The 11,214-nt window shown below is 38.9% G+C and overlaps 1 protein-coding gene across 3 annotated transcripts; it reads right to left on the reverse strand.

The window, feature by feature from the left end:
- Positions 1-910: 910 nt before the first annotated feature.
- LOC120149919 (F-box/LRR-repeat protein 15-like) lies at positions 911-9,369 on the reverse strand. 3 transcript variants are annotated; one of them, XM_039162627.1, is made up of 18 exons: positions 9,365-9,369; positions 6,134-6,324; positions 5,822-6,044; positions 5,605-5,737; positions 5,256-5,355; positions 4,969-5,166; positions 4,621-4,891; positions 4,430-4,528; positions 4,244-4,332; positions 4,011-4,110; positions 3,750-3,920; positions 3,288-3,440; positions 3,003-3,163; positions 2,727-2,925; positions 2,053-2,516; positions 1,910-1,973; positions 1,249-1,371; positions 964-1,156 (listed from the first exon to the last, which is right to left on the reverse strand). In XM_039162627.1, exons 2-18 carry the CDS (start codon positions 6,304-6,306, stop codon positions 1,040-1,042), a joined length of 2,838 nt encoding a protein of 945 aa, XP_039018558.1. In that variant the 5' UTR covers positions 6,307-6,324; positions 9,365-9,369; the 3' UTR covers positions 964-1,039. The 3 variants fall into 3 exon arrangements, with proteins under 3 accessions (XP_039018556.1, XP_039018555.1, XP_039018558.1); XM_039162625.1 differs by lacking the exon at positions 9,365-9,369 and having other exon boundaries at positions 911-1,101; positions 1,285-1,371; positions 6,134-6,935; XM_039162624.1 differs by lacking the exon at positions 9,365-9,369 and having other exon boundaries at positions 955-1,156; positions 6,134-6,937.
- Between the last annotated feature and the right edge of the window lie 1,845 nt (positions 9,370-11,214).

An 11,214-nucleotide genomic window follows, 5' to 3' on the forward strand; every position in this document is an offset into this window, starting at 1 on the left:
CTAAACACTCTAAGACCGATTCCGGTCTTTGTTTTCCCTAAAAACCCTTAGATTCCTGTAGATCTAATTTTTTTACCTTCGAAAAATGAGACTCCGGTGACGCTTGGGATTTCTGGCAATGAGCGAGGCTTCAAGGGTAAGTTCCTCTTCTTCTCTTCGTTTCTGTTTTGGTCTGGTTGTTGGTTGATGTTCGTATCTCTCCCTTTTTTGTTCTCTCTTCGTCTGTTTCTCTGTTGTTCTCCGTTGCTCTCTGTCTGCCTTTCTTGCAGGTGTGGTGGCTTTTATAGCCACCACCGAGGCTCTCGTCGGACCGGACAATAGAGGGTCGAGTTTGGTGAGTCACCATAGCTATGGTGGTGACTCACCATAGAGCTCGACGTGGGCGGCTGTTATCGTTGCAGCAGAGCTTCTAGAGTCTTCTGTTGGAGTCATCGTGGCACTGAAGCGTCGGCAAGACGACTGGAACTCACTGGAACTTTGGAGCGACGGCTGGGATGTAGCCACGTAGAAACTAGGGTTTAAAAACCCTAGCTGCATCGTGTTGGACCTCCTGTGGACCGTTGGATCTCTCAGATCCAACAGCTGTGATGATGAGGCGACTAGAGATGATACAAACCCTAAATTGGGTTTAGGGTTTAGATGGGCCAGTTGACTGATCGGGCCTCTTTGTTTGGGTTTGTAAATTGGGCCTAAGGGTCTTTTGGGCTTCTGATGTAATTTGTAATATATATATATATATATATTTATTAATAAATAATAATAATAATATATTATATTAATAATAATTATAATTATTATTATGAAAAAATTAATGTCTACACTGAATATGGAAATATTGGCAGTGATTTTATTACGCTGTAACACAGAACGCAAGCAGGTCAAGTACCTATATGTATATTTTTATATTTATATATATTCAAAGCAAACAGGAAAGGACCATTTACATACAAACAGAACCTACCATAACAAAAATACCAAGCTGTTGCTGTCAAAGGGAAATAAAATTCCATCACAATCTCATCATGCAGGGGTCAAGCTACTAAATATTCGCTTCAAACTCGGACAAATTGCTCGTAACCTCCCCATGTTCATCGAGCAAATCTATCAACCACATAAGAAAATTTCGTGAATTCGATATTTCCCCACTTCGAGAGAATATTAGACATTTGAGTCTAAGAGACTAAACAAAATTTGAACATAATTAAAGCAAAAGAATGGTATAAGAAGAGCACATATAGACGGGAGCATATCTGGAGGGAGATCTGACGAAAAGAATGCCCTTACCTTTGGACAAAAGCGAACATCCAAAGTCTCCAGCATGCTACACTCTGATATAGCAGTTTCAACTGTTTCCTCCTCGATGTTGCAAGACTTGGAAAGACCGGTTCACAAAATAAAAGTCAGATGAGGAACTCGTGACTGTAAACTTACTAGTTACTACACGTATGAAGACACATATGCATATGTTTGTTTGTGACAAAAGAAACTGAAAGAGGAATACTGGGTTACAAAGCTAAGAATATAAAAATTAACAAAATATATAACATTTACGTAAATGTAAGAAGAGTCAAGCTGCACGTAAGCCTACTACACATCAAGTAAAACAACAATTGTATAGATAAGTCAGCCTATTATCGATCTTTAACCATCAGCAAAGCATCAGAAAATGAAGACATCGTATGAGTGATGACTTGTTAGCTAATTCCTAGAATACAAATACCAAAATACAGAGAACATAACTTCTTCACAACCCACAAGGTAAATAAACAATATTACACAAGAACTCTCACGGAAACCTCAGTAAAAAAACCAAACATCTTTGAGAATAGACTCGAGATAGAAAATCAACAGAACGAAGAGGAAAAAGAAAAGACCTAAATATTAAACACCTGTGGTTTCAGACACATACCTGAAGAAACAGACTGGTCAGTTTAGGGCATCCCAGCTTCAAAACTTCCAAGGAGCTACAATTGCTGAATAAAGAAATAGGCATAAAAGTTCAGACGAGTGCCAGATAAAATAAAAACAAACCATAAAAAGGAGTGTCAGTACCTTAAATTAAGAAAGGACAAATTGTAACATACGAGGTCAACTTCCTTCAAATTGGCTGACAAAGAAAGATTTAGGGATAACAAATGGAAACAACGTGCAGCTGGTGGGATGAGAACTTTCCTGATATTTGGACAACCTACACAGTTGAGGTTCTGCAGTAAACGGTTCGGATGCTCGATCAGCTTATTGAAGTTCTCAAAAGAAAACATACTAGATCCATTATGTATGCCAAGTGACTCGAATCCAACACCAGTAGAACCCCAATTCAGGTCATGCATATTTATACATCCATTCAAGCTCACGTGGGTAAGATGTGTGCAAAAAGCAAGAAGTTCCTCTATGGCAGACTGGCACAGGGTACCATATGACAAGTCCAAATCCCGGAGTTCTCGTAAAGCACCTTCCTTATACAGAGGCTCCAATGATGAATCCGCCAGATATTTGCATGCCTGTAATTTTAACACCTAAAAGAAGAAAAAGTGAGCCAAAGAGCATGGCAAGATATCATTGAAAGAATATACAAGATAATTTAGCAGAATGTGAAAACTTTGATCACTAAGAGCACGACCAATGTAACCTTAATACAATATTGAGTAAAATGAAGTTAACATGAATAGAATGAATATGCCTTGCATGATTAATCAATGTTTATATATCAAGGGTTTTAAAGTTACCTTCAGCTGCAAACAAGACTCAAAAACTGGCTGCAAATTCGTCAAAAAGGTATATGATAAATCAAGTGTGGTTAAATTAGGAAGCCAGCGCAAAGAGAAAAGACCATCAGAACCAATAGATGGGCAAGACATCAATATTAATGACTCGATCAGAGGGCAGGAAACAGTGGTTGCAGATAAGAAATCATCCTTGAGTTGACTGCATATAAAATTAAAAAAGATTCATCAACCATAGGCCAAAATGAAGTATCATAAAAGTAAGGAATTGCAACAAACCTGCAAAAGGAAGCATCAAATGATGTCAATAGAGGACAATTTATTGATGCTTCAGATAATACACCACATCCTTTCAACTCAAGTGACACCATACATGGAGCATCAATTCTGAGTGTGTTCAATTTTGGGCATATTCCGAGATTAAGTGACCGAAGAGCAGCCTAGAAAGGGAAAAAAAAGCTTCAGCTTTTACATTTTATAACAGGATGACATTACATGCATAAAGTAGTCGATTAATATATAAGCAAACTCAGAGAGAGCCTACTAGAGTAACTCTAAACTTACAGGACAAAATGATGCTCTCTCAAGATGATCACAACCATCTAGGCAAATTTTCTCAAGACAAGGACATGCAAGATCCAGAGAAGTTATAGCACGACAACCAATCAGAGAAAGACCAACTAAAGATGTACTGGACAACTGCACTGCTGTCAAGCTCTAGTCAAAATGAAAACAAGGAATTGTCAGAAAACACAATAAAATGACGCATGAAAATGCAGGAACCAAGGAGCTATATTCATTCAATAGCACCAAAAGCAAATAAAGAATATTGGTAACTCGTAAGTAATGCTAGATGCAGACCAGAATTAAGACAAATAAAACTATGGTGCCATTTGAAGTGATCAATCCGCTGAGATGTAGCTAATCTTACAGGTCTCTATCACCTAACCTTCGAATGCCCTATTCGCATACACGTGCATAGTAACTGAGAAATAGTTCAGTATACAGAAAAATCTATTCACATACCTCACAGTTATCCAGAACTAATGATTTTAGCATAGGGCAACCACCACCATCACTAAATACATTGCATATAGAATTTGTCAAAGATGCACAATCTGTTAGGTCAACTTCTTGCAAACATTGACATTGCAGTGCCAACATTGTCAAATTTTCCTGCTTCTGCAATGCTAATTTCTGCATTTTAATAAAATCAACCATACAACATTAAAATCTTATTTATAACCAAGACAGTAACAACAGAGACCAAATCATCATAAGACATACTTGAAGTGAATTTGAACTGATGCTAATACGATGGAGAGCAGTACAATTGGATACCATCACAGATGATAGCATGGAACACTGTACATTCAAGTCAGCAAATCTGCATGGCCAAAATTATAAATCATTATAAAATCAAAGAGAAGAAAAGATCCAGCCAACGACACTGCGATGATGAAGTCATTTTGGGTTTGGTAAGAAAAAGAAAAGGGAAATAAAATGGAATAACAGTATACTTTCGACAGTGAACCAATCGAATTTTCTGCAAAAGAGGAAGGTCCAATGACACTGACGTTAACATGTGGCAATTATCAAGCTCCAGCTCCTACATCAGGTAACAGAATAAATATGTGCAGGTAGAAGATTTTAATAGAGACCACAAAAATCCAGGTAACAACAATATATACAATAAAAACCCAAACCTCCAACATATAACTATGAGCTATTGCAGCCATTGAGGCAGATGTGATACCCTCGCAGTTGTCAAGTTTAAGAACTGTTAACACTGGCAGTCTTACAGACTTTAAAAAACAAAAGCAAATGAATCAAAATACACCTTAACCAAAAAAGTATACCATATTATAATTAAATTAACCATTTGCAAGAAACTAACCTCAAGTGATATGTTGGGACAATAAGAAGAACACAAAACATGGAGATTACCACAACTGTGAGCTATCTCACGCAATGTATCATCACTAACACAAGAACAATTCGACATGTCTAAAGACTCTAATTGGGGGCAAGAAGTCACTGCCGAACGAATTGCTGCATCTGTAAGTTTGTGGCATGAGCTTATGTCAAGCATATTTAAAAGAGGGCAATTCAGGGCCACCTGAGCCATATTACTACGTTTCAAAGACAAACTTTTTAGCTGTGGACACCTGCAAAAGATTCAGGCTTTAGCAGAAAGAATAACCAAATGGACAAAGTAAAAATTCAAATGAAGCTTTTGTTTCACCTGATAGATAGACGCATCACACGGCATTTTGTTACTTTCAGATCACACAATCGATCATGGTTAATAGGTATTTCTTGAACACCATTGCCGAGAATAGCATCATTCACATCCAAACTCCGTAACATACTACACTCAACCAATGCATGGAAAAACGCATCCCCTAGTTGGCCTCTTCCCAATATTAAAGCCTCGAGATTTCTGCCAATCAGAAAGTTTACACGAATAACAGCCAGTACAACATATTCATTAGACTACAAGAATAAAAAAATAAGATGAGAAAATATTACCGTAATGAAGAGACAGTTCTCATAACTAGCAGGTGCATATTACGAGTGCCACTGAGATTCACTTCTGCGACATTTGGATATCGTTGACAGATGTCCTGAACTGCAGAATCAAATTGCAATGTAATAGCAGTTTGGAATCCAATTTTATTCTTAAAGTGGCAATCTCGACATAGATAAAAGGACAGCTTCCATATAGCTGCATGCTCTTTTAATTCTCTTAATTGTTATTCTAAACAACAAGTTAGACTGCCATTCTCATTTCTCCAGCTAGTTTCAAAATCTTTTTGGAGTACACTTTTTTCAACCAAAAGAAGAACCATGCAAAGATATTACCAAATACAATACTCACATTGTTCAAGAGATATATTCCGGTTTTCAAAATTCAAACACCTCCAAAAATCCTCATGAGCACTAGCTGCTCGCCACTGCCTACAAACCATAGCAGCATGGCAAAGATTGCAATGGTCCAAGAAAGAGAACACCTGGAAATAGTGGGGAAAAAGTTCAAAAAATGCAACAAAAATTGTAATAGCTAAATTGGAAGTGTAATAGTTCAAACTATCTACCATATGCAACAAATCATCGGTCAGATCCATCCGGGTTTCAAAATCTTCCACCATCAAACCACCCTCATGTTTCTCATCAATCTCACCATTGCCACTAAAAGAATTCCCATCACTCCCATCATTCAAAATGAAATTATGATCAAATATCCCATTATTAGATGAATTTGATGAGCCTTGGTTAATATTAAAATCTCTCCCCGTCAAAGGGCAAGTCGTGCTCTCGCTGCAGTGAAAACATTGCAAAAGTATAAGTATGACAAAAAATAAAATTCTCCTAATTAAAATGTGTATATAGTTTTCAAGATGACTCACTGGAAACCAGAATACACTTTGGCTCGCTTATGGTTCAAATCGTGGTTGTCACGATCTTCAACCGCAGTGGAAGCAGAGGCGCTAGTCTCACCTTCGGAAAGAAACGAGCATCGATTCAAAGAGCGCCACGTAGCATCGTCCCAGTTTCCACCGCATCTCATGGCGGATACCATTTCTTCAAACAACGATGTCTCTTCACCCTGCCTTCGTCTGTTTAGGGCTAAAGAAAACTGAGCCGCCGCGGCACCGGCAACAGCGAAGGGAGCCTCTTCTTCCTCCCCCTCCTCCTCCCCTTCTTTCTCTCGCTCCTTTGAGTCGCCGTCGCCATCTTCATTCACAAAATTACCCTCAAAACCGTCAACATTTGCTAAAAACCCCTCCATGGTTCCTTCACGCCGATTATCGTCCTCTTCGTCGTCGATAATGCATAGGCAGCACCAAATCCTCATACACTCCGAGGTCAAAAACCTAGCCCCTCACCAAAAAAAAAAAAAACTTTTCGAAACCCTAGCTCACGATCCTGCGCATTCCATCTCAGAAACGATAAATCAACCCTGAAATTTAAGGAACCCTAGAGAGAAAACAAATGAAAGTTCAAAATCTTGTTGTTGGATAAATTGAAAGAGGAATCGACCTATACATGTAAATAAGCAGATGTAGAGAGCGTAGATGGGAATTTCAGAGACGGATTGGGGAGGAATATGACCGGATCTGATCGGATCTCAGGAGTTTATAGTTGCTAAAGAAAGGATTTTTTTCTGGGAGCAAGATGTAGAAGAAGAAGATGGAATGGACCGGCGCTAATGGGTTGAAAATAATCGGAGGGAATTCGTGCTTTTTATTCCGCAAAAATTTAAGAGAAAATAACTACAGTGACCAAAAATCCCATATAATATACGATTTTAACTAATTTTTTTTTGGATTTGCCAAAATGACCAACAAAATCGCAATGCGATCGCTAATTCGCAATGCGATCTCAATTATCGCAAATTCGCGTTGTATTTTCGCAATACGATAGTTGAAAATCGCGTTGCGATGGTCTACAGTATCGTTGCGATTTTCCCAATTCGCAATGCGAATAAGTAAATCGCAACGCGAATTGGGAAAATCGCAATGCGAATAAGTAAATTGCAACGCGAATTGGGAAAATCGCAATGCGATACTGACTATCGCAATGCGATAATAAAAAATCGCAACGAGATACTTACTTTCGCAACGCGATTTACATAGCGCCATTCGTATTAACGCGTATTTTTTTTTCCAAATTCCAAACACGTATTTTTTCTTAATAAATCGGAAAATGAACCGTCCACAGTAATCGCAACTCATAACCTCAAACCCAAAAACACAACACTCAGTCCCATCTCCATCTCTCACTCTCTACGGCGAAATCCGTCCCCATCTCCGAAGATTTCCGTCCCCATCGCCGGCGAAATCCCTCACAACCATTCACAGTCAAAAATCCCTCACAATCATTCAGAAATGGAAAATCAACCTCCGAGGGTTAGTTTTTTTTTTTTGAATTTTTTGCATTATTTTAGGTTTTTCATATTGAGATTGATGATAAGTTTAATGGTAATTTCAATAATAGATTAACCATTTCACTTAGATTTCTTATTAAATTCATTCGATTGCTGCCAATACTGCTAAACTGTTTAGCCTGTGAAGTTAGTATTTGTCTTTGCTTTGTCTTTTGGTTGAAGTAATGCAGAAGAAGAATAGTTTCGAGAATGAAAATCGCAACGCGGAAATAACTATCGCAACGCGAAATAAAAATCGCAACGCGAAACCAAAATCGCATTGCGATTTTCATTTCGCGTTGCGATTTTCATTTTGCGTTGCGATTTTTATTTCGCGGTTGCGATTTTCATTTCGCGTTGCGATTGTCTGGTCGCGATAGTCATTTCGCGTTGCGATTCTCTCGTTGCGATAGTCATTTCCGCGTTGCGATTCTCATTATCTCGTTGCGATTTTCATTTCAACCAAAAGACAAAAACAGTGTTGCAAATTTTAGTTTCAAGAATAAACTACTATTTATGTTTATTGTTTTGTTTTTGGTATATCTTGACAGTTTAATTTTTGGTATATCTAACTTGGTATGTTTATTGTTTTTTTGTAGAAATTTTTTTCGGCTTCATTGACATTAAGGAATAAAGTTAGCCTAGCCACTACAATTGCTTCGAAGCTTTCACCTGCACAAAAAAAATTGTTTGAAGAAATCTGCTTCGGGCCATGGCTGAGAGTACAACATCCGGGTGGAGATGCTAGTTTGACCCATTTGTGGCTTCAGACCATGACTAGCGATCTACCCGACAGTATACAACGTGGTGAGGAAGAGATATGGTTTCATTTTCCACCGGCGTATACTTGTTTTGGGCGGAAGGAGTTTTGCTTAATCACTGGTCTACGATTCGGACACGATGATATAGGCCGGTACACTCGTCATATCACCCGCCCATCATGGTTATCCAGGGTTTTTCCTGATGAGTCAATAGAGAAGCCGAACTTACACGTCGACGACATGAAGAAATTGTTTAATAAGAAAGATGGTTTTACTCGGATGAATGACGTCGATGTTGTCCGAGTATGCCTTCTACTACTTTTGTATGCCGGCTTTCTAGGCAGAGAGGCTAGACAACCTATTCCTCAGGAGCTAATATTATTGGTAGATGACCTAAATGCATGGAATCTGTTTCCGTGGGGTTCGTATATATGGAAAGCTACCTGGACTAAGTTGTCGTCTGCCTTTGATGACCGCAAAAGTTTGCGGGGCGATGGGTCGAAATACACTTTGTCAGGCTTTGTTTGGGCCTTTAAGGTAAGAATTTCTATATAATGTTTTCAAAATTATAATTAATTATTTAACAATTACTAATGTTTGTTATTATATTGTTTGTAGATTTGGATATTCGAGGCTTTCCCCAGCATGCGGACATATGCATTAAAATCCTCAGATGATATTCCTAGGGCTATTTCCTGGAAGAGGAAACGTATGTTGGATTGGGAAGACTTAATACCATATGCGACAATAAATAATGTAAGTTAACACAAATATTATCATATATAAACAAGTTATTAATAGTAGACGTTTAACTTTGTTTTAGTTTTTATATTTTTAGGAGGCCAACACTCCATTAATGAGACTGACACCCACGGAGGCTGAGCCTGCCACTGATTGGTGGCAAGCTAGTCAGCGTTTTTTTGATGGCACGAATGATGAGCAGCCTCCACTTCCTCCACTTCGAGAGCCATCACCTCACCCAGAGCCATCACCTGATCGACCCGACTATACACCTCTACAACGAGAGCCATCACCTATCCCGTCACATCATCGAGTCTCTTCTCCACCATCACCTCATGATAGGCAACCGACAAAGATGCCACGGCTTCTATCTCCCTGTTCTCCACCTCCACGGGATGAGTCAAGGGAGTTACGTGATGAGGTCAATGCCTTGCGTGAGGAGATCGGTACTCTACGCGATAACGATGGTGCATGGCGTGTGGAGGTGTCTACTTTACGTGGTGAGGTTGCCGCTCTACGTGAGATGGTAGTATCGTTGCAGAATGAGGTTCATACTCTACGCAACGAGATAAGTTTAAGATTTTCCATATTTAACTTGATGATAAATTTACTCGTAATTTCACTTAAATTAACCATTTCACTTAGATTGCTTAGTAAATTTATTCGGTTGCTGCCAAAACTGCTAAACTTTTTACTTTAACACTGTGAAGTTAGTATTTGTCTTTGTTTTGTCTTTTGGTTAAAAGTTTGAAATATATTTATCTTTGTTTTCACTGTTTAAATATCATGTCTGTTTATTTACTGATATTTGTATTTTTATTTAGCGGACCGATAAGGTGGATGCTTTACGTCGGGTTTTTCTTGCACGACAGAGTTCACGCATCAGACGGCGTGCACGTGCTATTAAGTCTCCGTATACCCCAATAGTGCGAAGACACCGCAAGAAGAAGCCCGACTCGCCTATCATCCCTCAAGAGTCCACTCCTATCGTTGAAGAGGCCCCTATCATTCCTCGAGAGTCCCCTCCCACCGTTCAAGAGGCCACTGTCATCGTTGAAGAGGTCCCTCCCACCATTCAAGAGCCCGATTCACATGGCGTCATATGTAGGATTCTTGAGAAACCCTCTGACGTGCCGGACATGATGGATTCAAGTTGGCTCTCGTATGAGTTACCGGCCAGTACCATACCGGTATCTGAAGAGGAGAGGAAACAACTACCGGACACAATTCTGGATAACACCCTTTGGGCTAAGACCGCAGTTGATTTTTATCTACATGAGCGAAGCCAGGGGTGTTTCACTGACATATGCAAGCTCAATGATGATATCTATTTGTTGCTTGATCGGTCTTGGTGGGGCGTATTATTAGGGGTCGAAGACAATGGCTATTTCGATGGAGGGGTAAGTCTTATATTTTTCTTATATTTTCATTTGATTAATTTGTTTAAAAATTAATGTAATTCACTAATATATGTATTTTTTTGTAAAACAGCATATCGATGCGTGGGTGTCACGTCTACTAATAATTAGGAAACTTAAGGAAAATAAAAGAAATACACGGTATACAATAATGCCGACGGCTTTTAACACAGTTCACTTGAAGAATCAACGAGATGAATCATTTGCGTTGGGCAATGGACAAGCTAAACTTTATCCTGCATGGTGGGAGGTCGATAAGGTTAGTGTTTATTTTAGATTGAGTTTAAAGGTATTCATAAATAAGTGCGCAAATGAATGAATTATTACTTATGATTGCAGGTGTTTATCCCTGTTTTGGAACGTAACCATTGGCTTCTCGTCGAGCTTCAGATCCCATCCCTTAAGGCAATAGTATATGACAGCATGATAAATTACATATCATTGGCTGATTTAAGAGATATTATTAAGGGATGGAGCTCTTATTTGGCTAAATACTTGGATGCGATAAATTATTGGACTCGTTCTGGAAACAAGAAGCCAAAGAAGCTCAATATTACAGTTAGCAGAGACGAGACCGCACCACAACAAACGAAAGGACCCAGAGGGGATTGTGGTCCTCTCGTATGCTTGGCGTTGGACCG

The sequence above is a fragment of the Hibiscus syriacus genome, unplaced genomic scaffold (assembly GCF_006381635.1).
Source record: "Hibiscus syriacus cultivar Baekdansim isolate YM2019G1 unplaced genomic scaffold, ASM638163v2 tig00111013_pilon, whole genome shotgun sequence".
Lineage (NCBI taxonomy): Eukaryota > Viridiplantae > Streptophyta > Magnoliopsida > Malvales > Malvaceae > Hibiscus > Hibiscus syriacus.